The following is a 27,134-nucleotide window of genomic DNA, read 5'->3' as shown; positions in this document are numbered from 1 at the left end:
AAGGAGTTAAAAATTCAGGGGCTGGGGATTTAGCTCAGCGGCATAAGCGCCTGCCTTGCAAGCAGGCAGTCGTGAGTTCAATCCCTGGTACCGATAAAAACGAAAAAGACAAAAAAAAAAAAAAAAAAAATTCAGCCCCCAGCTCACTGAAGAGACAGATTTGCGCTGGTGTTGTTCAGTGGCTGAGTGCCGATGTCTTGTGCTCCGGTGACTGACTTGGGGAAGACAATGCGCAGTGTATGGACCACTGATGCCTCTGATTGATGTGTTCTGATTTTTGTTTTCTTCTTTTTTTTTTCTCCTTGAAATAAAATGAATTTGAAAAAAACAATCAGTCTCCTCCCAGGCATGGTCCTACAGTCCTGTAATCCCAGCACTGGGGAGGCGGAGGCAGGAAGATTGCAGTGAGTTCAAGGCCAGCCTGGACTACATACCCAGGCCCTGCCTCAAAGCAAAACAGTTAAATAATTTTAAAATAATAAAATGTGGCCTTAAAATAGGAACTGTTCCCCTTGGTTGGGGAGCAGGGAGACTGGCCCTGACAGTGACTGATCGCGGGGCCCATGGAGTGACCCTCGATGGCTCCCAAGTCGGCCTTTAGGAGCTGACATCCTCCTGTTGCAGATTCACGGGACTTTGCTCCGGAAAACCACCCCCATCCCTCCAAGGAACACCCCAGTTGCTCCAGGGCACCGCCGTGGAAGAGAGTGCAGCAGCCCCGGCCACCCAGCACCCCCAGTTGAACGTGGGACGGGTTGTGATTCCAGGGCCAGGCTGTGGGCTCACGTGTCAGGCTTGGGGAGATAATTGGAAGTGTGTGCACCCCAAACCCTCGTACCAGGCGAGGAGATGGGGAGAGGGGCCCTGCCCTGCCACTCAGCGTGTGCGTTTGTATGCACGTGTGTGCACGCCTAGCAGTGTGGGCCGTGCAGCGAGGTGGCAGAGTTAGGACCACGTGCCCACCCCACCTCCACCAGGCTGGGAAGGGGGCACCCAGGACACACCTGTCCCCACTCTGGGCTTCAGCTCCTCCCTTCCTCTGTAAGCGTCCACTAAGTCAGGACCCTGAGGGACACAGAAAAGCCGTAATGTGGAAGAAAAGGGGGGGCAGGGAGGGGAGGGACGGGAAGGCGGGTACCATTCACACAGCTGAAAAGTGGAACGTGGGCCTCGGGATGCAGGACTGGACCTCTTGGTGGACGCAGCCTTGTATTTTTCTCCCTCTCCCCTCTCCTCCCATCTTTGGACTCAGATTCTGTCCTGCATTCTTGGGGAGTGTGTCACAGATGTCCCTAGTGACTACAAATGCCCTGGCCAGCTTGCTGACCAACTGAGAGGGCCTCTTTGTCCTCAGTGTCAGCAAAACCTTGGGGCTGATGCCCCATGGCGTGACCAGCCACTGACTGCAGAAGGCTGAGATGCAGTGGGGACCATGGGGTGGCCCCTGGGGGAGGGCACCTCACAGAGGGGACCCAGGAGAAGTCCCCACCGGCCACCCATCCAGTGTGCTCTGTTGCCCAGCCGCTGTCAACTCTCACCCCAGAGAGGGTGCTGTTCGGGGGTCCCAGCCGCCACGGTTCTTAGCGGTTTACACCCAGGACAGGCAGCGATGGGTCCTGGGCACCAGCCCGCAGCAGGGCTGCCCGATTCCGGGTCCTTCCCATGTGCAGTGCCCTCTGCCAAGCAGCCCTGCTGCGGCTGGCAGAGGAAACAGGCGAATCCGGACAACCAGGGAGAGTACAGAACAGCAACCGATCCCTGGAGAAGCCAGAAGAAGCCAGGAGTCGTGCACACACCTGTAATCCCAGCTATGGGGAGGCCGAAGCAGGAGGGTCATAAATTCAAACCAGCCTGAGCAACTTCTTGAGCTCTTATCTCAAAATAAAAAGTAATAATAAAATGATAAAAGGCCTAGGCCTGGGGATTGAGCTCAGTGGCACAGCACTTGCTTAGTGTGTGAAAGGGTTCAATCCTGGGTTCAATCCTGCTATTAGGAAAATAAACAGCAAGCTGGGCGTGAAGGCACGTGCTTGTAATCCCAGTACTTTGGAGGCTGAGGCAGGAGGATCACTGTGGGTTCAAAGCCAACCTGGGTGACATAATGATTCCAATGTCAGCCTGAGCCACATAAAGAAACCCTGGCTCAAACACACACACACAAAAGCAAAGGAGCCCAGTGGAGAAGCAGGAAGAGTGGGTGTCCGCAGGTTTCTGTGGACGTGAGTCCCTCCATTGCTCTGCTGAAGGAGCCCAGGTCTCCTCTGGGACGGCCCGGTCCCCCGAGGAAGCGTTGGGCTGCTTTTCCATCACCTGAGGATTAGGCCCTCCAGAGCAGGGGAATCGGGAAATCTGGGGGCTCCCCGGGAAGGGTCCCCAGCCCACAGCTCCACTGCTGTGCCCACCGAAGTGGTCCCCACGTGATCTGCAAACACGTGAAGAACAGCATTTTACAGGGAGAGAGAATAGAAGCGGAAATGCCAGTCTTCTCTTCCTGCCTGGTTACACAAACGCCCAATTAGAAACCACAAATCAGGTACAGTCCTGTTCAAATGTGGAGCCTGCCCAGTGGGCAGCGGGGCCGACCCATGGCCTTCGGCCTTCTCGGTCAGGAGTGGGACCCTGCCCCCAGTCACAGACACCCCCTCTTGCAGGGCTGCGGGCCGGGTGACAGAGCCGCACGTGTGCATAAGGTGTGGAGATGGAGGCATCTCACAGGACGGGGAGGCTCGGCTGGTCCTCAGCTGTGCCTCACAGGGGCAGGTCAGTCTACCCTGGGCAGGCCTGCAGGTCATCGGCGAGGCCCACATGTCATGTGCCTCCTGGCCACCTGCACCGTCGTGCCAGGGCATCCTGCCAGTCCCATTCTGCCCTCCGGGGTCCTGTGCCCCAAACCACAGAGGGACAGGGACTTCGCCCGCCATTTGCTGCCCTCCTCCTCTCCTGGGCTCAGATCTGTTTACCAGATCGAAGCACTGTGACCGAGTGGCCTGTCCCCAGGACAGCCGCTGTCCCCACACACCCACCCCCAGGTCAAACTGAACGCCCTCGCACACACTGAGATGGGCACGGGTTGAAATTTAACCACGGGGCTCAGGGATTCAGGTGAGTTCCTCCAAAGTGGGGTACACTGCACCCCGAAGCTCTGCTGACCAGGCACAGTCTGACGGTGGGAAGCATCTCCTGCTGAGACGGGGGTAGCCGACCTGGATGCTCAGGGCCATGACGCTGGGGAAGGGCCCCTGCAAGCCCTCTGGCACCCCCTTCCTGCCCACGTGGATATGGGGGGCTCCCCTGGGGCTTGCGATGGGGCCAGAGAGGCAGTGTTCCCAGCAGACCTGCGGGCAGAGCCTCGGGAGTGATGCTTGTGAGTAGGCCCGTGTGACACTGGCACGGTTTCCCACACAGAGAGGAGAGGCTGAGGCAGCAGTGTGGCTCGGGGCTCCGAGCTGCTGTTTCTCAAGCTTGGTGGCCTGGAGGAGTCATTGGCCTCGGTTCCTGGGTCTTGGGGCCAGGTGGGCAGGCAGCATGTCCTTGGCCGCTGGGCTTCATCCTGGAGGAGCCCCGCTGGGTGTGGGCACCTCACCTGCCCTGCCTCAGTTTCCCCACCCCAGGATGGGTGTGACTGGATGCTGTCTCCCGGGCCCACAGTCATGACAGGACGTGTGTAGACAGCCTGGCCCAGGACAGGGACACCACCAGCTCCTCCCCCAGACCACAGCAGGCGCCATAACGAAGGGTGTGGAAACCTGGGCACCAGGCTGGCTGCTATTGTGCAGGAACTCAGGCTTATGAAGGGCGGGCAGATGGCCTGGGGGGACAAGGACTCTGTCCCCAGCCTGGGGTGCAGCCATTCCTCATGAGACCATAGTAAGCAGCTGCTCCCCCCAAGGGAGGCCGGAGGCTCAGAGCTTTTTCTGGGAATTCACAGAGCAGGAAAGGACAGCACAGGCCCACATTTAGGATCTAGGGCGGCGCCCTCCTGCCCTCCATGGCTCCCTTCCCAGCCCCAGTCCTCTGGGGCCAGGAGCCTTCCTGGTCCCCAGAGCAGCAGCCTGATCCCAGGTCCTGCCCCAAGACCGCCCTAGGCTCCAGATGGCACAGAAGGGGTCAGTGTACAGTCGCCGTGCCCTCCACGCACCCCCTTGGACAGAAAGGTGCGTCTACCCTTGGGAAGAAGCCCACCTGTGCCCACCGGCTGGCGGCTTCTCTCCGGCCTGAAGTGCAGGTATCTTCATGCCCAGCTGCCTTGTGTTCTCAGGACCACCGGGAGCTGCAGGATGCCTGTAAAGGCTCAGGACGGCACCCACCAGCCCCGGCTGTGGGTGCTGCCCCCAGGACCAGGCCTGGAGCGCTTGGAGCTCCCTGTGTGGGAGGCGCGACGTGGCCTCGGTCTCCAGCACTGCAGACAGTGGTGCTCCTCTGTGATGCCACGCTGCACACCGCTGCTGGGCAGGGACGTGCCCACCAGACAGCCCAGAGCCAGGTTGGGCTGAGGCCTCACACTTCACCTCACATGGGATGTGCGCCCCCCGAGGGGTCACCTCACGCCCAAGCTTTGTCGCTGATGCCCACGGCATCCGGAACTGCACTCGAGGGTCCACCCAGTGGGACTAAAACAACTGAGAACCACTGGGGCTTTGGCCTGGAGAGAAAGGTCCAACCACCAAGACTCACATTTAGGGTCCACGTGATTCAGGACCTGCTGTTCCATCACCCCAGCTGTGTGCGGGAGCCACCCACCTCCGTGCAGCGGGGACTTCACATCGCCATGGAGTAGCCACGACCCTTCGGTAACCAGTGATCACACGGCCCAGGTTCCCACGGCCCGGGCGGGGATCGTGCATGTTTACATGCTGCTCTGCCTGTGGTGGGTGCTGCCAGCTTGCATATGCTGGTCACCTCGGGTGTGACCACCCTGGCAGGGGCAGCTCTCTCCTACAGTGTCCAGGGGTGGCACCCGGAGGGGGAGTCCACTGCGCAGGCCCATGGGAGGTCCTGTTGGGGACCCTAGCTCAGCAGGAGCTGTGCCAGGGTGGCAGGGCTCCCAGGCTCACTGCAGGGAGCAGGACAATGAGGGGGGACCTTCCCATGTCCACCCACATGAACGGAGCAGGGACCTGGGCCATTATCAGCTCTGTCCGGAAGCCGGGCCAGCACTTAGCAGGCAGCAGGTCCCGATGAGTGACTGGGAAGGAGGCACCTTTGGTCCCAGCCACGCCCCAGCCGGCCAGCTGGGGAGCTCTGGGCGCTGGAAACCTGCTCGGTGTCCTGGCAGCCTCGCCCCCACAGCAGTCTCCAGCACCTCCTTCCATCCGACCGGCAGACACCTTGGCCGACTCACTGTTGGTGGCCTCTTTCTTTCAGCAAAGGGGACCTGGAAATGTCCACTCTCCCCACGCCTGGCCTCGCTGAGTTGGGAAGAGCAGACTCCCAGCTGGCTGGGCCTTTCTGGGGCACATCCTGGACCCCAGTTCCACGTGACACCCATGTGGCCTGCTGGGGGGCAGCATGGCCTGTGGACCACGGACTGGGGGCAGGGCTCCCCCGCAGAGCAGTGCGGGTCTGTCCACCTCAGCAGGCTCTGGGAGACCAGGACGCCTGGGAAACGGGGCCCCGGGCAGCGGCCGCGTCCCACCCACGTGACGGCTCCTGGTCGGGGGGTGGGGGCTCTGGGGACTGATGCTGAGGTCCTCCACTGAGCTGCATCTCCACCGCTTTCTATGTTTATTTTTTATTTTGAGACAAATCATCACTGAGTCACTAAATTCCCCAGCCGAGCTGCAATGCGAGATTTGTAGCCTCCGGAGGGCTGGAATGATGGGCCTGGCTGGCTCCCGCCGGTATGCTTTGTTTTGTTTTGTTCCTTTGAGGCAGGGTCTGGCCATGCAGCCCAGACTGCCCTCGGACAGGCAGGGACCCTCTCGCCTCAGCCTAAGTGCTGGGATGACAGGCGCACACTACCCAGCTGCCCTGTGTGGACATGGCCCTGTCCTGCATGGTCCTCGGCATCCCTGCTGGAGGTGGAGGCTGGAGCAGGAGCACATGTGGAAACCCGTGATGTGAGCGCAGGGACGTTGCCCAGGCTGTGGACTTGGAAACACCGGGTTCCGGGAGCCCCGAGCGATGAGCCCGCTCCCTGGCCCACTGTGTCCCACTGCGTGTGGCGGGCAGGGCAGTTCGTCCACTCCAAGGATTACTCCTTCAACACTCGCCCGGCGCCTCTGTCCCTGGCCAAGTGGGGGCAGTGCAGCGGGCAGACCGTCACTTGTGTGCTGCTCCTGAGGGGCAACGCCCACCTGCTACGGTTGCTGGGCACAGCCCTGGGGCAGATTGTACATCCTGCTGAGCTCCTGGCTTGCTTAAACCATGACTCTTGGACGCAGTGGATAAGGTTTGGTAGACCGGAACGCAAGAGTGTCACGCTGGCCGGGAGACCCTCAGGGTGGACAGGAGAAATTCTCGGCTCCTGGTTTCCTGGAGGTTGAGCACAGGCCCTGGCCGGCCTCCTATGCCGGGCGTTCATAGCAGGAAATTGTCCCGCACAGAAGCAGAGCTGGGAGAGAAATGTCACAGCTCCGGGCACAGAAGCTGCCTGGACCCGACCCCGCTGAGGCGCCCGTCTGCAGCAGAGCGGTGGTGGGACGGGGCAGGAGGACAGGGTCATGGCTGGCACCGCTGGGGAGAGAAGGGGGAGAGGGAGGACCCTCCACACCGTGGACGGCCCTCGACACGGAAGGGACACAGTGTCCCACTCTAAGACGGTGGCAGCCGCCTCCTCCCTGGATTCCTGGCTGTCCTCAAAGCCAGCCTGGCCGTGCACCAGGGTTACTGCCGCCTTCTTGCTGGCCCACAGGTTGCCTGTGTTTTCTGAGGACTCGCTGTGTCTTACTCTCAGGGTCCCCCCTCTCAGGACTGGGGTGAACCCAGGGGGAGGCATCGTGATGCTCCCTGGACCCCTTCCTGCAGGACGGAGCTCTGGGACCCGCCTGCCCTGCCCCGCCAGCCACCTCCTCCATGCACATCCTAGTCCCTGCTGGGCCTCCTGGGGTCTCACACTGCAGGGGGACCCACAGAAGTCAAGGTCCCACCCTCACAGCCCGGGTGGTAATTGGCTCACTTTCCTGTTGCTGGGACAAAATACCGAACATGGAGGGGAGGTGGACTCGGCTCACGGATTTCAGTGCTTCATCTGTGGCCAGCGGCTCCATGCAGGAGCAACGCATGGAGGGGCTTAGCAGAGGGGAAAGGAGAGGGAAGAGAGGGCGGGGAGGGAGCCCCAGCTTTCCAGGCCAGGCTTGGAGAGCGCCGGGCAGCTGCCCCCAAACGTGGACCACATAAACTCCCCCTTGAGAGCCCACTGACTTGCACACAGCCGGATCGCCAAGATCCCCTACATGAGAATTCGGGGAACAGTTTAGACCTAAACCATAGCAGGTGAAGTCCCAGCTCCAGGGAGAAGGAGAATCTAGGTCTCCAGGGGTACGAGGGGAGGCTGGCATGGCGGTGCACGTCTGTAACCCTAATTTAGGAGGCTGAGGCAGGAGGACTGCCCAGAGTTCCAGGCCAGCCTGAGCTACGTAGCAAGATCCTGTCGCAAAAAATAAAAACAAACTAAAAAGGTCCACAGTGGGACATGCGCAAAGGGTCCATAAACGTGCCCAAGAGTTCTCCCCATGTGGTCTGGAGTCCTCAGTTTCCCCTGAGCTGGGATGGGTGGGACCTCGGGCACCGTGTCTGCTGTTGCCACCCTGGGACTCAGTCGGGCTCTCGGCTCTGTCCCCAGGGCACCCCCGCTGGACAGGCCGGGTCTCGGTGCCCAGGGGCACCCGACAGTCTCCCATCAACATCCAGCGCAGGGACAGCATCTACGACCCCCGGCTGCCACCGCTCAAGGTGGCCTACACCGCTGCGTCCTGCCAGTGCCTGAGGAACACCGGCTACCTCTGCCAGGTGGACTTCGACGAGGCTGCCGAGGGCTCAGGTGAGCTGCCCGGGCTGAGGTCCTGCGTGTCTTCCGTGCCACGCGGGCCTCGACTCAGTGGTGAGGGGAGGAGAGCAGAGACCCAGTCTGCCTGCACCACGCGGGCATAGGGAGCAGGGGACGGTCACGGGGACGGTCACGGGGATGCCCCTCCCCAGGCCAGGCAGGTCAGGGCCGTCCAGGGCCGAAGCCCCGTCCCTCTCGGCTGACGCCCAACAGGCTGGTAAAGCTGGAAAACGTCCCCAGTAGGGGGAGACGCCCGCACCCTGACCCTGTGCTGGCCTCCTGCCTCATGGAGTGGCAGGGGAGGTCGCTGTGTAGAGCTGGGAAACATTTGCACCTCGGTTGGGCTGGTGCCCCCTGTGGCACCAGGAACTCGCTGTCCACTCAGACTTTCTCCTGGAGCCTGGGACAGAAACCCAGCCCACATGACTTAAGCAGAACAGACCTGGGGCTCCGTCCTCCTGGGGGTCTGATGAACGCTGGGATTTGGGCTATGGACGCTGTCCAAGGTTTGGGAGGCCTCCCAGCAGAGTGACTGGACAGAGTCTCCCACAGTCCCCCACCCGCAAGTCCCGGCGGGGGGCCGGTGTTCCCGTGGGTCACCTGGGTAGAACCTCTCATAGTGACCCCGGCCAGGTGTCTCCGGCCTGGGGAAGGCCCTGCCCAGAGCAAGATGCGGCCAACACCGGGGAAGGTGACTTGTGCGGGACCACGTGCGCTGCTCCCAGAGGCCCGGGCTGGACGGCAGGGCGAGGGCTGTCCTCTGTGGAACACTGGGCAGACGCTCCTCTGCAGTGCCCTTTACAGCACTGACAAACAGGAACATGGCCGGACCCATGGGCCTGCCTGGAGCTGCTGACCCCAGTGCAGACCCTGAGCCCCTCCGGGTGGCGGGGGCAGCATCCGTCCTGACAGCAGAGACGCGTGGGTGGCGGCCAGCACGCAGGGGCAGGGGCAGGAGAGGGGCAGCCTTGGGGTCACTGCGGTTTTCCTTGGGCCCTCGGCCTGGCTCTTACTAATGCTCTGGCCCAGCGACATTTCCAGGAGTGCCCTGCGGGGGGAGCCCGGCGACCGTGGCTGTGGCTGACCCTGAGGGCCATTTCTTTTTCCTCAGCACCCGGGATGGAACCTAAGGCCTTGACACTGGCCGACACCCCCAGCCCAGCATTCAACTGTTCTGTGTTTTGAGTTGGGGTCTTGCTAAGTTGCTAGGCTGCTCAGGCTGGGCTCACACTTGTGATCCCTCCTGCCTCAGTCTCCCGATGCTGGGATCACAGTGTGTACTGCAGTGTCCAGCCGCGAAGGCCTCCCTCAGGGCTCAGCCTCGCTTCCAGTTAGCATAGCTATCCCGACCCTGTACTCTCAGCACGAAAAGTCACTTGGGAAGCCTTAAGGGGGTGCCCTAACTTTACTGGCTGGAAAAGTGACAGAATTTGACTTGAACCCTGCTACGAAGGCTGAGGGTCTGGGGCTGCCAGGGGCTGGGACAGGTGACCTTGGTCACACTTACAGCCTGCCCTAAGGAAGTGTTCTCCCCGTGTGCAGTGGGTAGGAGGTGAGTGCCCCAGACCACGGGCCCTGGCCCACAGGCCTTTGTTCCTGGGCAGCCGCTTCACACAGCAGAGCCGCGTCTGCGGTGGCCGCTGTTTTTGGGGGGCTCCCTTCAGTGCACGGTGCTGTGCTGCCCTATTTTGACACAGCCCTCACAGCAGCCCCAGCCAGCCTCAGGTGCATCCGGGTCGATGCGCCATAGTGCCCCGCTGCCCACTCACCTGCCACACACACCAGCGTTTGGGGGCATTTTACATTTGCACTGAGCAGCTGGCTATTACTTATCCCACTTTATGGGGGAATCCAGGGCTGGAAGGGGTGAGGCCTCTGGACCAGTGTCACACACTGTGACAGAGGGACGTGGCATCCGTGCCAGGTCAGAGCCCTCCTGCCTGCACACAGGGCCCCCTTTGCTGGTCACAACCACAGCTTTCGTCTTTAAGTAAATAAACACGTGGCCTTTTGCCGGGGCTACATTGTGAGGTCTAATTTAGGAAACATGAGAATCTTTGTTTCATCTTCAAAGAGATCCGGACGCCCTCGCGGGCAGGGAGGCTCGGAGGGGCCAGAGACGTGAGACCTCAGGAAAGTGTTGTGCTTTGAGGGTCCCACACAGGTTAGAGGAGGGCCCCACCCCGTGAACCCCACCGAGCATTCCCAGGCGTGTCCACCGCTTAGCCGCTGGGGCCACCACAGCCCAGCCAGGTGGCCGTGGCCTGCCCTTCGCTGACCCTCCCTGGCAGCCCCAGTGGAGGGTCCCTGCCTCATCCCGCCCTTGCAGCCCTTTGGGTTTTCTGAAAGCTTCTTGGTCCCCAGCCCAGAGTGACCATTGTCCCAGGCCACCCCCTTGCTCAGATGCAAAGGACAAGACACTGCTGCTCAGAGTGGGGGAAGGGAACAGTTGTTCTCACTGGCAGTGCCCACAGTCCGAAGGACCCGCTCTGGTCACATCCTCTTACCAAGGCACTCTGTGCCCACCAAAGCAGGTGGACTGGGTTTCAGGGGTCAGAGGCTGTGTGTCCACACAGGACGCAGGGCCAGCTTGGTGTCTGTTGTGTGGAGCCGGGCTCACGGCTCCATCCTGCTTGGGGTTTCCTGGGTGACATCCCAGACTCCCCACAGGGCTTCACCTGCAGGAGTGCTGGGGCCCACAGCTCCAGCCCCAGCTCTGCTGGTGGGCCGTGGTCTGGGGTGACACCTGCACCTCAGTATCCAGGCCTTTCTCAAACTCACAGCAGCGAGAGAGGCCTGCCTGGGTCCCTGTGGGTGCCACGCTTCGAACAAGCACATCCCAAGAGGCAGAGGCAGGCTCCCAGCTGAGCTGCCCCTCAGGGGCCAATCTGGGCATTGGGGGCCACAGTGGTGTGGGACCAGTCAGTGCCACAGGGTGGTGGGCAGGCACCAGTACCATACAGCCCTTGTCTCGTGGTCCTGCGCTTTCCTTAGATCAGGCTCCTGCTCTGGGCCAGGCCTTGGTGTCAGACCTGGATTCCAATCCGATCCCTCCTTGGCTGTACCTCTGCCCCCTCCCCCCCCAGCCACAGAGCCACTGGGCTCACAGGCTGTGTACGGGGACAAACAGGCCCCTTAATGCTCAGTGAGCCCTTCACAATGACTCAGACGAGGCCAGGTCTGCGCACATGGCCAGCGCCTGAGGGATGCAGCCCTGGACACACAGCGCAGCCAGGCTCCTCCACAAGAGGTTGCTAACTGGGCTCTCGGGGAGGAGGCCCCGGCACCAGGCCCGCCCGGAAAGCCACCTCGAGGCCGTGGGTAGGGAGCCACTGCCTTGGTGGTCAGGGTCCAGGGACACTCGAAAGGCGTCCCCAGAGGAGCCCTGGCCCAGCGGCCGGCTGGCCTGGGCAGGGACTTCGGAGCACAGATGGGGAGGCTTTGAGCTGTGCATCTGAACAGACGACAGGGCAGCTCAGAATCGGCCTGGGAGATGTCACCATGTAGAGGCAGTATGGGGACCTGCACCCATTTGCACCAGAGGACTGGGTGACCAGGACACTGAGCCTGTCCCTGGGGAGGGAAGTCAAGCCAGAACACAAATTCGGGCGGAGCGGAGGGATGGACGTCTTGCTGGCGTTTGCAGGGATCAGCGGGGGGCCCCTGGAGAGCCACTACCGGCTGAAGCAGTTCCACTTCCACTGGGGATCCACGGACACGCAGGGCTCTGAGCACACAGTGGACCACCGTGCCTTCGCGGCAGAGGTGTGTGGGGACCTCAGGGCGGGCCGTGGGCGGGGACGGGCTCCCAGCAGGCCTGCAGGATTGTGCCAGAACTGGGAGCCGGGCGTCCTGAGGCCTGAGAACAGGGCCAAGCACCCCAGCCTGTGGGGCGCTGCGGGCCTCGGTCAGGATCTGAAAATCGCCAGTGAAGAGGGTGTGTGTGGTGTGCGCGGGTCTAGCTGGAGATCGCACCCAACGCCTCCTGGAGGCCACTGAACTGCAGCGCCAGCCCCTTTTGTTTGTATTCATCTGTTTATTTCGAGGCGGCTGTCACTGTGCAGCTCAGGTGAGCCTTGAATTTAGGATCCTCCTGCCTCAGCCTCCTGATCCCAGGCATGTGAGGCCGCCCAGAATACATTTTTATTTTGTTTGATTGTGAGACAGTGTCTCATAAGCTGCGCAGGCTGGCCTCACGCTTGCAATCGTCCTGCCTCAGCCTCCCGGAGTGCTGGGATTGCAGGCGCTTGGCTCCTGCCCTGTTTTGCACTGTGATAATCGCGCATTCCTTTCTCGCCCGGCAGCAGTGCCCGCAGTGCTGGGCTTCCTACCCTCGGCTGACCTGACACACAGAGCCGCACAGAGGCAGAGGTGGTCCCTCCCGTCTGCCTCCGCCAGGCTCGACTCTCGCCCCGCTGTTTCAGCTGCACCTGGTTCACTGGGATGCCACGCGGTACCCGAGGTACCAGGAGGCGGTCCTCGGGGAGAGGGGCCTGGCTGTGACCGCCGTCTTTCTGAAGGTAACGGCCCGGGCAGGGCACCACACCTGGCGAGAGAGCGGCCTCGAGCTGGGCCTGGTCACGGGAGCCCGCTGGCCGCTACCCCCATGCTGACGGCCGCGTGTCTGTCCACAGCCGGGCGCCCCACACCAGGCCCTGCAGCAGCTGGTGGACGTCTTGCCAAAGATAAAACACAAGGTGAGGTGTGGTGCGGACCAGCCCGGCTGCCACGTCCGCTGGGGGGAGACATGGAGGAGCCCGCAGAGGGAGCGTGGTCCAGGTCTGGCAATGGAGCCGGGGGCCCAGTTCCTGGACACGAGCCTGGAGGAACCCGCTCTCCGGCCTCAGCCTAGCTCCTGTCCATGGGCCCTGCTTCCTCCTGAGTGAGGCACAGGCACAGGCTCCTCTGGAGCACCCCAAATCAGCCCTCTGCAGCGTCTGGAAGGGGCGCCTCTGCCTGCCCCAGGCCTACTGCTGGCTGAATACTTTCCCTTAACTAGATTTAGTCTTTGCCAGCACTCTGGGAGGCTGAGGCAAGAGGATCCTAAATTCAAGCCCTCCTGGACAAGTGGGTGACTTAGTGAGAGCCTGTCTCAAAATAAAGATACCAAGGGCTGGACGGAGCCCATCGGGAAGGCTCTGGTTCAGTGCCCGGGGCGAGAAAGCATCTCCAGCCGCGTCCTGGGCCACGGGGCGGGCAGCAGCGAAACTTTGGCTAAGAGGCTGCAGTGCATTAGGAACCCGGCTATGAAGGTGAAGGAGGTCGGCCCATTTGCCGCCCTGCGCTCGCCTGGGGAAGCAATCGCCCGACACTGCCCGGCCCCAGGTGGACAGCGAGGCCAGACAGGTTGCCTGGCACGGTCACCGGGCCTAGTGCTGCAGCCGTGCAGAAGGTCAGTAAGGATGACAGTCGGGTCCCCAAGGTCAGCGGGGAAGGGGCTTCGCTGGAGAGGGGGGAAGTCCAGAGAATGGGGTTTGTTTGTTTAGCATCAAACAAAAGCGTTCCCAGGGAAAGGGCCAGGAGGTGGCCGGATGGGGAGGCAGAGGCTCCCACCTGTCTGACAATGGCCAGGAGCCCACGGGCAGGGGCCTCGTTTGATCTCCACCCAGGGCCCTTGATGCCGACATCTGGGGCTCTGCCCAAGTCAGGTCACCCTGCTGCTGCGCCCCTCATGGGACTCCCCAAGGCCATGTCACACTGCCCGGCGCCTCAGCCTCTTCCTCCCTGGTCCATAGCCGGAACAAACTGGCCTTGGGATGCGTTCTGCCTGGCCCCCACCCCTTGGTGGGAAACGGCTTGGCTGCCAGGCGGTGGCTGTGGGTCTCAGCTTCCAGCCCCCCGCAGTGGGTTAGACATCGGCCTCCAACAGTGACGAACAGGACATGAAAGGGCTCTCAGATAAAAGTGCTTTTACAAGGCCAGCCCTGCAGGGCTTCCGGGAATGGAGGCCTCGGAGGATCCTCCTGGCTGGTCAGGTCCAGGAGCCCAGGACTTCCTAGGGTACAGAAGGGGCCCTGCAGGCCCCAGGTTCAAAGCTCCGACCCCTGGTTCTGCTCTGTGTGCCCCTGGGAAGAGCCCTGGTGGTGCCTCCACCCTGTGCGCCTGACATGGGGACATGGCTTTCAGACTCGGCTTCCCCATCTGTGAAGTGGGGACGTGGCAGTGGATATCCAGGGGCACCAGCGTCAGGGTAAAATGGGGTACAGGTAGGCCCCCACAGTGCCTGGGTCTCAGAGCTGTCTATTGGCTCAGAGCCTGAGGTGGCGTGGGAGAGGTGGGCAGCAGGGAGGCCCCAGCCCAGGGTCACTGGGCCCTCCTCCCCCAAGGGGCACAGGCTCGGGTATGGTGGCCTCTGCAGGGCACTGCCAGCCAGCTCTGGCCTTGCTGTGTCCCCATGTCAGGCGCACAGGGTGGAGGCACGGCCAGGGCAGCCCCAGCACCAGGGACCCCTTCCTGTCATGCAGGGGCTGTTCAGATGCTCAGCTCTGGAGTCAGGAGGGCGCGGGGACAGGGCTTTCACTGTTTCCTGCATCAGCTGAGCAGTGTCCCACTAGCCACCAGGGCAGCCTCCTGCCTGGGCCACGGTGGACTTTTTGGGGACCCCTGTTGGGGCAGAAGCAGGGCTCCCCGCTCTGCAGGGGCTCCCCTGGCCGCTCTCTTTGTTCTGGCTGCGTCACCTCCTGCCCGCCTCTCTGGGGATGTCACCACAGTGAGGCCAGGGGCCTCACCCCACGTTCCCGTCACCCGGGCCGCGGGCGGGCTGGTGGCTCTGCCCCTCTGTGTCCCCAAGTCTGGGGCAGAGCTGGACTCCTGGCGGGCTCAGCCCACTTGGGAAGAAATGCACAAGTGAATGAATGAATGAACAGCCGGGCTGGCACGGACCAGGACAGAGGCCCCGAGCCGGCCAGGGAGGCCAGGGCCATCTGGGGAGGAGCTCGGACACTGTGGGGTGCTGTGGGGACATCAGGGGACCCGGGAGGAGGGGAGAAAGCCGGGAAATCCTGACACGAGTTCCAGGGTGAGGTTCACGCACCTCAAGCACATGGAGCTAGGAGAAATAAGCCAAGCACAGAATGCTGGTACTGCAGAGCTCCCCCGCGTGAGTCCAGAGTCAGGGAACGGGGTGGGGAGCCAGTGCTTAACGGGGCTGCAGTCACGGTTCCGAGGACACAGCGGCACGACAGAATGACTGTCCTCCATGTCACCGACAAATGTCTAAAAAGGCGGGTGTGGTGCAGGCTGTAACCCCAGTACGTGGGAGGCTGAGGCGGGAGGATCACTGCGAGTTCAAGACCAGCCTGCACCTCACAGTGAGACATAGTCTCCAAAAAAAGTCTTACATTTTAAAAAAGTCTAAGATGGTCAGTTTTGCATGATCTATTCCTTACGTCATTTTCTCACAGACGCAGTGTGCACAGACAAGTACCTTTAAACGGAAGAACCAGCACCCGGCAGGGTGCTCCTCGCTGCAGGAGGGGCCCATGTCCATGCTTTGAGTGACCATGGCGGGGGGACCTGGACGGCCTTCCTGGGTACAGTGGGGGCCTCGCTCTCCCGGCTCTCGTGGCCCCGACTGACCGCTGTGTCCTTGCTCTCAGGATGCGCAGGTGGCCCTGGGCCCCTTCGACCCCTCCTGTCTGCTGCCCGTCTGCCGGGACTACTGGACCTACGCAGGCTCCCTGACCACCCCGCCACTGGCCGAGTCGGTCACCTGGATCATCTACCAGAAGCCCATCGAGGTGGCTCCCAGCCAGGTGAGCGGCCAGCCCTGACGGGAGCGGTCAGGGACAGCACCGCCCTGGCCCACGCGCGTGCCAGGCAGGGCCTGACCGGGCAGCACCGATGCTCCCGGCTGGTCAGGGTGGAATCTGGGGGAAGGACAGAGGTGATGGGAAACGGGTCAGTCCTGGCCTGCAGCAGGGAGGCAGGAGCCCGGAAAGCCATGTCCTCGACACACAGCCAGGATGGCGCTGGGCCTGGCACGCACCAGGCCCCGGGTTCGGATTGTTGGGGGGCAGAGCAGACTTTAAATTCTGGCCCGCCTCTCCGAATGGTAGAACAGCATGAGGTGCAGGTGGCAGTGGTGCCCTCGCCAGCACTCTGAATAGTTACAAAAGAGTGTGTGTCCAGAGAACGGCTCCACAGCTGCACCAGTCAGCGCTGGCTTTGGGGTGCTGCGTAAGGAGCTGCACCAGACGCCACGGCGTACAGCAAGCTCTTCCTGCATTCTCGTGGCCCTGGTGGGCTGGGAGGCTCTGAGGCTCCCGTGGTTTACGGAGGCCTGGGACTGAGAATGAGGCCAGGCCGAGACCAGCCAGCAGCACTGCAGTCAAGGCCCTGCTTGCTGGCATCTTGAGGCTCTGTGGAAATCCAGTGTGGAGCCGGGGCGGTGCTGGTGCCGGGCGTTCTGGCCCCTGCCATTCACTGCAGGTGTGGTTAATCGACCTCCGCAGGGCTCCCTCTGCTTCTGTGGGAAACAGGCGCTGGGAGGACACTGCTGGGCCAGGGGGCACACCGGGTGGCACGCCGGGTGCTGTGAGGTGCAGATGATCTGCCCCGTCCCCGGCCAGAACCGTGACAGCAGAGGCCTGGGTGGGAAGCGGCCCCGGGCACTACCACAGGTGCCCGCACAGGTCAGGTCTGCACCAGGCCAGCCGCGAGCAATGATCCAGCCTCGGGGTGCGTCTGTGTGGCCGGAAGGCAGCTGCAGGGCAGAGTGCGCCCCTCGGGGCTGTGAGCGGTTCACCTGCAGGCTGAAGCTGGTGAAGCGAGGGACCCCTCAGGCCGCCCAGGAGACCGCTCGGGCCACAGAGGGATGCACGGGAAAGCGAGCGGGCTCTGGTTTCCCACCGTGAAAAGTGAACCAGAGGTTACTCCGGCATTTATGGTTTAGTTGTCCTTGGCGCCTTGGGGGCCTGGCTCCAGGACCCCTGCAGGTACCAACATCCGTGGGTGCTCACGTCCCTCAGAAGTGGCACATGCCAGGGGTGGTGGCTCACACCAGGCACCCTAGAGACTCGGGAGGCTGAGGCAGGAGGACCGGCCAGCAGTTCAAGTCCAGCCTGGGCAACTTAGACCCTCAAATTACAGAATAGAAAGGGCTGGAGGGGTAGCTCAGTACCCCCGGGTTTAATCCCCAGTACTAAAAGAAAAAAAACGGAGTGATATTTATATTTAACCCACGAACATCTTCCCAGATACTTTAAATCATCTCTAGATGACTTTTAATACCTGGTACAGTAAAGACTTCACGTAAATGGTTGTTACACTGCTTAGGGAACAATGATCTGAAAACAAGTCTGTGTGCATTTAGCAAAGACAGAGTTTTGGGAGCAGAATATTTCCCATCTGTGACTGGTTGACTCTGAAGACACAGAACCATGGCTATGGAGCACAGACTGTATTAGTAACCAGTTGCTGTGTAACAAATAGCCCCAAAGCTCTTCATCGAGTTATTAAGAAAACAACACTCATGTATGCTCTCTGGCCTCAGTGGTGGTGAACTGGGAGGGCCGAGGGCTGCTGGACCCTCCCATGGCTTCCCCCAAGCAAGTGGCCCTAAGCACCCCAGTGGAATCTGGGGGTCACCCAGATTCACTGCAGGCTCAGGCACAAGGAGCTGGGGACACCTGCACTGTGGTCACTCTGGCCACTTTTCCAGCTGGCCGCCTTCCGCACACTGCTGTTCTCTGCCGTGGGTGAAGAGGAGGTGGCGATGGTGGACAACTTCCGCGGGCTTCAGCCTCTGATGAACCGGGAGGTGCGCGCATCCTTCCAGGCGTTGAAGCACAAGCGTGGTCCTGACACCCCCGAGACCGCGTGAGCGGGCAGCGTGGACGTGGCAAGGGCAAGCACGGCCCCCGGTCGGTCTCCACATCCAGTCCCTCTGACTCCTGAAATAAATGGAACGTCCTTGTTCCCACCAAGTGCTTCCTGGTCTCCATAAAGGGGCCCCCTAAGGCCACGCAGGCACGAGATGGTGGAGTCTGGGACACTCGCGTCTCCAGGGCCTGGCCACAGCCGGGGCGCCACCCCCCCATAGCTCCGTGCTCCTTCCACATGTGGTCCCACTGCCTGCCACACTCTGTGCCCGGAGCTCCAGCGACACAGAGACTGGCGGTAACGTCGTGCTCCCCCACCTCCTCACCCTCGCTGGCACCTGTGCCCCAGGCCACCGCTGCATCCTCGCATCCTGGCCTGGTGGCTCAGGGTGAGGACGGACTCTGTCCACGGGGAGGGCTGTGGTGAGACGGTCGACACCGGAGCTGTGGGGCAGCCACCTTCCCTGTGAGCTGTCCTTCCTGCAGCCCAACCTCAGCTGTCACTGACCTCCGCTGTGTGTCACGGCTCCTCGCCTGGCCTGCTGCAGCTCTGGTACAGGACCCTGCACTTCCCAGGACGAGCTCCCTGTCCGGATACCCCTGAGTTAATGCCCTCTGTCACGCAAGGTGCAGGATCTGGACGCTGTCCTTGGAGCTGAGTCACTGCAGGCCACGGCCCCTAACTGGAGACCCCTGGCACTAGGCAGGGATGGTGTGAGGTGAGAGGGCCCCGAAGGACGGGAAGCAGCACCCACATCCCCCACGCATCCTCGGATGCCAGTTCCTGGCCCAGCTGACAGACTCGGGCCTCAGCGTCTCACTGGAGGCCCGTGCTGGGGACCCTCTCAGTGGGTGCATTCCCTCTCCTGCCACACTGACTCCTGTCCTGGGGCAGGCGCGGAGTTAGTGCCTTGGGACCTCTGCAAAGACTAGCCCTGGCTCGCAGCCCGGCACACGCCCTGCACCACCAGGGCTTCTCTCTCGGTCCCTGCCACGCGCCCCTGCTGGAAGGACCTCCCCGGCCTCCCCGTATAAACCACCACCCCACCTTGGGGCAAAGAGTGTTCTGCACCCACCTAAATACGTATTTTGTGAACACGTGGGAGTCCCATTCCACCACAGGAGGGCCCCCCGAGGTCCCAGCGTGAAGCAGAGGGGCCCCGGGCCCGGCCCTGTCGCGTGAGCCTGGCTCAGGTCTGCCATTGGCCAGGGATCGTCCGTCCAGCCCAGCAGGTGCCCTTTTGGCTCATCTTACCTAATCAGAAAATATACAGGGGCTGGGGATTTAGCTCAGCGGCATAAGCGCCTGCCCTGCAAGCAGGCAGTCATGAGTTCGATCCCTGGTACGGATAAAAACAAAAAAGACAAAAAAAAAAGAAAATATACAGCATCCACATCCACCCCTCCCAACCCACACAGCCACTCTGTTTCCCTGCAGCAGCGCATGCCCTCCCCAGGGGGAGACGCACAGCCCCTCATGGTGCTGTCTGGGGATGTCCCATGTTTGGATTCCCACATCTGGAAGTCAAGGGGACACCGTGCTGTCTCCCAGGCCCAGCACACGTGCTCCTTCACCGGGGGAGATGGACAGCACATTCTCACCAAGTCCGCAGACAGCACCCAGAAGTAATGCACACCTGTGCACCCCGGTGGGTTTGCCTGGCAGGGCTGCAGCCTTCTCCCCCAGGGCCAGGACTCCCTGTGGGGTCAGCAGCCCACAGCCAGGGAGCCTGGTGGGGAGCGCAGAAATAGCCCCTGCTGGAGGGGCAGCGGGTGAGGAAGGCCGTGGAACTGGTCCTGTGCCCGGGCAACAGCTGATGCCATGTGGCTGTAGCTGACCAAAGAGCACTGGACAGACAGATGGCTCTGCCCCACAGATGGGCAGGGAGGAGCTACTCCTAGCTTCAGCTGGGACCCCAAGTCCTGGCCATTTGGGAAATTCACCCGCTTGTGTCTCTGGTGATGAGGGCTTGGTCACAGGCCCATGCTCAGTGGTTTCTGACAGATGCACTCGCAGAAGTCTGAGATTTTTCTCACCACGCTGAGGTCGGAGTGTCAGTGGACAGCTCCTCCGGGCTCAGGGGACCTGCTTCCTCACCCTTGCCCACTGCGAGGGTCCTAGCACCACGAGGACTGTCACCTCCTGGGACAAGTGCGGGAACTGGTGAGGCCATGGGGACAGGAGGCACCAGTGCACAGGAGGCGAGGGGCTGCAGGAAGACAGGGCAGAGGAGGGAATCCAGGGTGTCGCTGGAGTCACTCAGCGGCTGGCCTGATCCTCGCCTGAGCATCGTGACACGCACCTGCAGCGGGGTGACCAGAAGCCTGCTCTCCGCAGAGGCCCGTGCTGTGCTGTGTCCCCAGCAAAATGTTTAACAGCATTAGGGAGCCTGGCCTGGGATCCGAGGACTCAGGGGAAGCCTGGTGCCCCTGTTGGGCTCCCTGCGGGCTCCCCTCTGACGGCCAAGGACTTAGGAGTGCTGCAGGCTGCACTGAGACCAATGCCGTCCTGCGCCTCCGGCCCCACGTCTCCCAGGTGCAGAGCAGAGCATCTTCCTGCCATGCCGTGACACTCGGTGCCCACAGGCCACGTCCTCCGGGGAAGCCCTGCACCCAAAGCCTGTCAGAACGCAGTCACAGCTGCCAGGGACAGGGAGGCACGGCGGGCACAGGAGCCCCGCTACCCCTTGGCTGCTGTGACCAGGTCTTTGTGAGTTCACCGAAGCCCTCCTCCTTCTACGGGGAAACTGAGGCTCACACTCCCAGGCAGCAGGCCCAGCAGCATTGGGCTCCTGCCCCTCCGACTGGTACAACTGTACATTCAGAAACAATATGGAGACTGCGTGGAGTGTGCCCGAACTGTGCGCCGGAGAAGGCTGCATGCACAGCCTGCAGGGTGAGGACACCAGGACAGGACTGCAGGCGGGGTGCGTGCAGGGGAGCCCCATTCCTGGGGACCTCAGGCCAGAGAAGCAAGGCCGAGCACCGCCCGTGGGCCCCGCTCTCCCCAGGATGTCCTTTGTCTTCTGAAAATGTCCTCTGTCACTATTTTTAATGCTGGCATCGGAGCTGAGACACACGACACACCCCGGGAAGCAGCCTGGCCCTCAAAGCGCCCACTGCAAACAAACACGGCAGCCTCCCCTGCCCATTGTGTCCCACAACTTCTGGCTCTGCTTTTAAAGTCCCAGGCTTCCTGCCTGGCTTTTATGTTTTTTCTCGCTTTGTGAAAACACAAGGACCGAGGACGTGCGCGTGTGAGAACACACCCTCGCCTGCTGCCGCCAGCACAGCCCGGTTCCGCTCCGCCCGCTGCCCAGCAGGTCGCAGGCGGCGTCCCCACCCACCTGGCCCGAGCACCGAGCAGGGGCACCACCACCACCGTGCTGCCCAGCACGCGGGGTCCCCTCCTGGGCGCACCTGACCCCAGCGTCTCCCTGAGGAAGTAGTCGGGCTTTCACCTGCTGGGCCCCACTGGGTGTCTTCACAGGAAACAGCTCCTCTGGCCGCCCAGAGCAAGCTGGACTCAGGGAGGCCCCACGGGGTCCCCTTAGCCCATACCCACTGTGGCCAGGCATCTGAGAGGCCTGCTGGCAGCACCCCAAAACCACCGCATCTGCAGGATCCCTGGGGCAGCCTGACTCCCCTCACCTCTGGCTCAGTCCCTTCCCCGAGGCCTCTCCGAGTCGCAGGCAAATCACCTTCCCGGGACTGGGCCTGGGCCGGGGTAGGTGCTGTGGATTACAACTGGTGGTCAGTTTAACACCAGCTGAATTAAATCAGCATGGTGCTGAGCATAGATGGCCCAGCTGATGAAAGCTGCCAGCATAAAAAAGACCCAGAGAGGAAGAGGGGTGCGTTGTGGGTTTCTCTAAGTGTGGCTGTTTGAGCCGTTGGTTCTTTTTTTTTTTTCAGTACCAGGGATCGAATTCACAACTGCCTGCTTGCAAGGCAGGTGCTTATGCCGCTGAGCTAAAAATCCCCAGCCCCTGAGCCATTGGTTCTACTGGAGGCACTCGTCATGCTGGCTTCCCCAGTGTGAGTTCCACCATTGTCACTGGAGGAGTTTGGAACTTTGGTGAGAATGGCTGTGGTTCACTTTGGGGCAGCTCTGGTCCTCACACTGACCATCACTTCCGGGCTCTGGACGGGAAGACGTGTGCTGTTTCATCTCCAGAGAAGCTCGTCACACTGGCTTCCTGGCATGTACTCAGCCGTTCTCGTCATCAGAGGAGCTCGGGACCTCCGTGTCCCCGGGGATGGCTGTGGTGCTTTTCAGGGCAGCCCTGGGCCTTATGCTGAGCATTGCTTCCCGGCTCCAGTGTAGAACCCTTAACCTACAGCACAGCTCTTTAACCCTGCTGGCATGGACTTTCTGGCTTCCACTGCTGACCTCTGGGCCTTCCCAGCATGGATCCATAAACAGACTGGTGTGAGTCCTTCTTGTGGGCGGCACTGTCATAGGCTCTGGTCTTCAGCTGGACTCATGCAGGACATTGCTGTGGGATCCAAGCCCTTGGCTGAATATTCTGGGCCCTTCATGTTGTGCACAGATTTCCTGCACCTTCTTGTGTTTAACTCTGGATGACCCCCATAAAATAATTCTGTGTCCTGACTGCAGCTCTCCTCACAACCCTGACTACAACAGGGGAGCTCCAAGAAACCTCGATTTGACCACGATGTTTCCTCTAGAACTGAGGCTTCTCATCGGACCAGAAGACAAGCAGCACTCCTTCGGTGCCACCTGGGGGAGCCACCTGCACACCTGACACAGGAGCCCAGATCAGGGGTGGGGCGTCAAATCCAGGTGTCCCACCCAGGTCCTTGCCCAGGAAGGGGTCCTGCATGTGGCAGCTCCAGGTGAACGCCAGGGGGCCCCCAGCAGCCCCCAGGGGAAGTCACATGCAAGCAGGTGTGCGCTGCAGGGGTGGGGACAGTGGGGGACCCAGCTGAGCCCAGGAGGGGGCAGGGCGGCCTCGCTGAGGTGTTGGCATCTGGGCTGAGATGTGCACAGGGTGAGTTAGGAGCTCGGCGTGGCCCAGGCGGCACGGCAGGAGATGTGATGGTAGGTGAGAGAGGCAAGGCCAGTCTGGAGCTGGGCCCCCGTGACTGAAGTCCACGGGCTGAGGGCAAGGCAGGTGCTGGGCCCACAGCCACGGGCCGACTGGCCGAGCTGGCAGTGGCGAAGGCCGTGGGTGGGAGGCAGAACACAGGTAGAGGGAAGGGGTCTCCTTTGACATGTCTCTGACTCTGCTCAGATCCCTTCAATTAGGACCAAGCACGGTGTGGCCACAGGACTGACCACCTTGCTGTCCCTGCCCCCGTGGCCGCCAGGGTCCTCGGCATGCCTCGGCGTGCAACTGAGGCTGCCATCACACAGCCTCTGTGAGTCTGTCTGCAGGTGGCCATCCTCAGGGGCACTGGTCACTGGCTCCAGGCCTGTCCTACCCCAGGGTATCCTCTCCCGACCTGCATGTGCAGTAGACACAAGGGATGAGGGCCTCCGCCTGCCACTTTGAGGGATAACATTCAACCTGTGACAGTGGCGGGAGGCAGGAGCCACTTCTCAGACGGGTCCGAGCCACAAGCCGCAGAAAGGCCCCGGGGGCACCATCGGGGAAGGACTAAAGACCCTGGGCCATTCTTGGCTTGTCCATCAGCCCTGGGGGTAACTGCCCGCCCCCGGAGAAGCCCTGAATTCACAGCTGAGCCCTGGCAGGAGGATGGTTCGCTGTGGCTGGAGATAGGCGGGCGCTACCACCCAGGGGTGCCTGGGCACGTGCTGGGCAGATAGCTGGAGGGGCGGGGGACGGAGGGAGGTGTGTGTGGCAGGCGGTGCTGGCTGTGACACAGACTCCCCACCACAGAGGCCCCAGCTGCACCCGCAAGCAGGAGGTACTGGCTTCTCAGAAGAGAAAGCTGAGGCAGAAGCGGGCCTCCTGGAGCCTGGGCCACTCTGCAGGGCTCAGGGCGGGACTCCCAGACAAGGGCACCGGGAGCAGTGGACACCCCACAGACGCAGGGAGCCCCGCTCAGCGAGCCACCTCCGCAAGCCGGAACTCACACCATGCTTTCATTCTGCTCAGGCCCCAAGCTATAGAAGCCATACATCACTGCACCCCAAATGTGCCTAGTAAAGACTACAACCCCAGAAGGTGGTCATCGAACCCACTCCTGCTGATGAAAGGATGTGGATGCCAGGTGTGATGGCCCACACCTGGGATGCCAGCTACCTGGGAGGCTGAGACAGGAGGGTTGTAAATTTAAGGCCAGGCCAGATGGTTTGCTGAGAAGTTGACTCAAAATTTTAAAAATAAAAAGGGCTGGGTGTAGGTCAGTGGAAAGGCACTCGCCTAGCATGCCCGAGGCCCCGGGTAAGGAGACCAAACTTCTCTGTCCCCAGGCCCAAACTACCCACGTCAGAAGAGGGAGCAAAGTGGGCGACGGAGTCCTCTCTCCCCACAAGCAGCAGAAGCCAAGGCCGAGCGTGGACAAGGAGACATAGCCCTTATCTGCTGCTTGGTAGGGTTTCTTCAACTTTGGGACCTGTGAGGGGGTTTAGAGAGATCAGCAGAAAACAAATATGCCTGCTGAGAACAACCAGAAGTGTAAGGAGGCCTGGCCAGGCGGTGCACGCCTGCAATCCCAGCACTCGGGAGGCTGAGGCAGGAGGACTGCTGTAAGTTTGAGGCCAGCCTGGGCTACATAGTGAGTTCAAGGCCAGCCCGAACTGACCCTGTCTCAAAAAGCCAAACAAAACAAGAATCTGGAAAACATCTGGCAGTGTAACGCTAGACGGCACGGATGCAGGCAGAAACGGCCTGTGCCTGTCTGTGTGCTGCCCCAGAACACACCCCGTGGCTCCAGGGGCTCCCCAAGGAGCTGCGTCTGCCACTCCTGACACCACAGCCTGGGAAAACATCTCCCCCAGAAGAGGTGGCCAGCCTCACTACACGAGCCCCGAGGGACACATGCTCCAAAACACGGCTTTCCCAGACTTCCACGCACAGAGCAGCGTGCACTGCCAAGCAGACTTCCAAGGCACGACTTGGCGGGGCTACGTGCACCCTGTGGGCTGAGCGGCACTTACCAGAGCAGGTCTGCTGGACAGCTCGTTCATTTCCAGCATCTGTCCTTGGCCTTTATTTATTTTTTTTTTTTTTGTCTTTTTCATTTTTATCGGTACCGGGGATTGAACTCATGACCGCCTGCTTGCAAGGCAGGTGCTTATGCCACTGAGCTAAATCCCCAGCCCCCTGTCCTTGGCCTTTGAAGCTGGAGTAAATAAGCACACAGCCAAGACACCGCACACAGCCAAGACACCGCACACACGCGCATCCCCGGGGAGCTCCCCAGAGGCACAGTGACTTCCCAGAGGGAATGCACAGTCGGGAGGCTTCTGCAAAGCCTGCCAATTTCCAGCCGCAGAGGAGCTTTGGCCGCCGCGGGAACCCAGGATGCTTCTAATGAATGAGAAGCTCCGACCAATAGATGGCACTCCTCGCAAAGATTTTAGAGTATGAAGCTGAGCAAAGCAACTGGGGGTGCCTGCTCAGGCCAGGGAGGCTGCGATACACAGGGGAAGGATGGTGGGAAGATACCGTGAGGGCTTGATTTTAAAAACTCATCGCAGTAAAGGCACATTCCCAAGAATGATGAGGTAAATGTGTTCAAAGTGATCAGGAGCACTTGAGGAGAATTAATAGCAATGTGGCTTTTATTGTAACTTTTTTTTTTTTTTGGTCTTTTTGAAACACGGTCTCACTATGCAGTTCAGGCTGGATTTGAGCTCACTCTGTAGCCGAGAGGTCTCGAACTTGCAACGATCCTCTGGCCTCAGCCTCCCAAGTGCTGGGATGACAGGCATGCATCCCTGCCCGGCTGTAATACAAATTTTAATAACATTAACAGTAGTTTATGACGGCCCCTTGTTGAGCAAATGTTTATGGCAATTTCTGTCAAATTAACAGGACACTGTGCCCTTGTCCACATTATTCACTGGATCTGACACCATGTGACTTCTGGCTCTGCCCCAAAGTTAAACTGACCATGAAAGGTCAACATTTTGAATCAGTCCAGGGACTGGAGGCAGCCGTGACAGCACATGAAGCCTCTCATGAATCCAAGCGTGGTGGTACAGGCCTACAGTGCCGGTACTCGGGAGGCTGAGGCAGGAGGATTGCCATATGGTTAGCATCAGCCTGAACTACATAGTGAGAGACAACCTGCCTCAAAAAAAAGCAGCCACTCGTTAAGTGAGAGAATATTTACCATATATACATTTTCATAACATCCGTACATACTGAAGCCGATGTGCTGGAAGAGAACTGGGAGCCATGTAGCATACGCCTGTAATCCCAGCACTTGGGAGGCAGAGGCAGGAGGATTGCTGGGAGTTCGAGACCAGCCTGGGCTACAAAGTGAGTTCAAGGCCAGCCTGAATTGCATAGCGAGACCCTGTCTCAAAAAGACAAAAAATAAAAATGAAAAAGTGCAAAAGAAAAATAAAGAAACCTAGAACTTACCGTGAGGAGCAGTGAGGATCAGAGCTGAGTGGCAGCTGGGTCCCCAGGGTGTGCCCTTCCAGCACAGGTCCCAGCGCCGTCCAGGCCCGTGGCGGTGAATGGCTCCTTCTGCCTCCCTCTCCCTCGCTCACCCTGGACTCTCACAGTGCCACTCTGGAAGCCCCCTTGTGCCCGGCTGGCTCCCAACGGCAGGCTCCCTCGGCCTCTGCGGGGCCCTCGGCTTACTGGGGCTGCCCGGGGGCCCTCCATCCCATCCATCCCCTCGCTGGTCACCTCTTGCTGCTCCTGTCAAAGCTCCTAAGGCCCTGGCTTCTGTGCCCTGCAGGTGACCACAGCGCGAGGCAGGAGTCAGCGTGCAACCTTGCCAAATGGCAGGCTGTGATGAAACCGAAACACTCACTGGCAGAGGCCGATGAGCAGCTGAATGACTAAACCACAGAGAGAGGGTGGCCCAAAGGGGCCCGAGGATTGGGGCCAGAGAGATGGGGTTCCAGCCTGCATGCTGGCCAGACAAGTCCTCCAATTGGAAGTCTCAGTTCCCCATTGATTATGGGGCTCTGAGAAGTGGCGTCTGCCCCGTTAAAGGGTCTTTGCCCTTGAAGGTACAGTTGTGGAGAGCCAGGGCGGGAGAGCGTCTCTGTCACCTCTGCAGCTAGTGCTGAGCTTTGCTGTCTTCCTCAGCCATCATCTTGGGCCACAGGCAGGGCTGGACGTTTGTGTGGCCTTTCATCTGCCCTGCCACTACAGTGCGGGCCACGGGGAATTCCCATGGTGTTATCAGTGTAGACGAGGGGCCGGTGC

At 60.9% G+C, this 27,134-nt stretch overlaps 1 protein-coding gene and 1 long non-coding RNA gene across 3 annotated transcripts; one reads left to right on the top strand and one right to left on the bottom strand.

The window, feature by feature from the left end:
* Positions 1-3,108: 3,108 nt before the first annotated feature.
* On the top strand, positions 3,109-17,913 carry Ca5a (carbonic anhydrase 5A). The gene is made up of 7 exons (XM_013145788.2): positions 3,109-3,364; positions 7,784-7,981; positions 11,634-11,752; positions 12,412-12,507; positions 12,622-12,684; positions 15,586-15,741; positions 17,649-17,913. Exons 1-7 carry the CDS (start codon positions 3,208-3,210, stop codon positions 17,808-17,810), a joined length of 951 nt encoding a protein of 316 aa, XP_013001242.1. The 5' UTR covers positions 3,109-3,207; the 3' UTR covers positions 17,811-17,913.
* LOC134475830 (uncharacterized) lies at positions 17,143-26,327 on the bottom strand. 2 transcript variants are annotated; one of them, XR_010047102.1, is made up of 2 exons: positions 18,135-26,327; positions 17,143-17,880 (listed from the first exon to the last, which is right to left on the bottom strand). It is a non-coding gene; the product is annotated as an uncharacterized LOC134475830 (long non-coding RNA). The 2 variants fall into 2 exon arrangements; XR_010047100.1 differs by having other exon boundaries at positions 18,147-26,327.
* Between the last annotated feature and the right edge of the window lie 807 nt (positions 26,328-27,134).

The sequence above is a fragment of the Cavia porcellus genome, unplaced genomic scaffold (assembly GCF_034190915.1).
Source record: "Cavia porcellus strain 051 isolate PalLab524CR breed Dunkin Hartley unplaced genomic scaffold, mCavPor4.1 scaffold_4, whole genome shotgun sequence".
Taxonomy (NCBI): Eukaryota; Metazoa; Chordata; class Mammalia; order Rodentia; family Caviidae; genus Cavia; species Cavia porcellus.
Note: the sequence above shows the minus strand (reverse complement) of the source record. Positions and strands in the feature narration are given on the sequence as shown.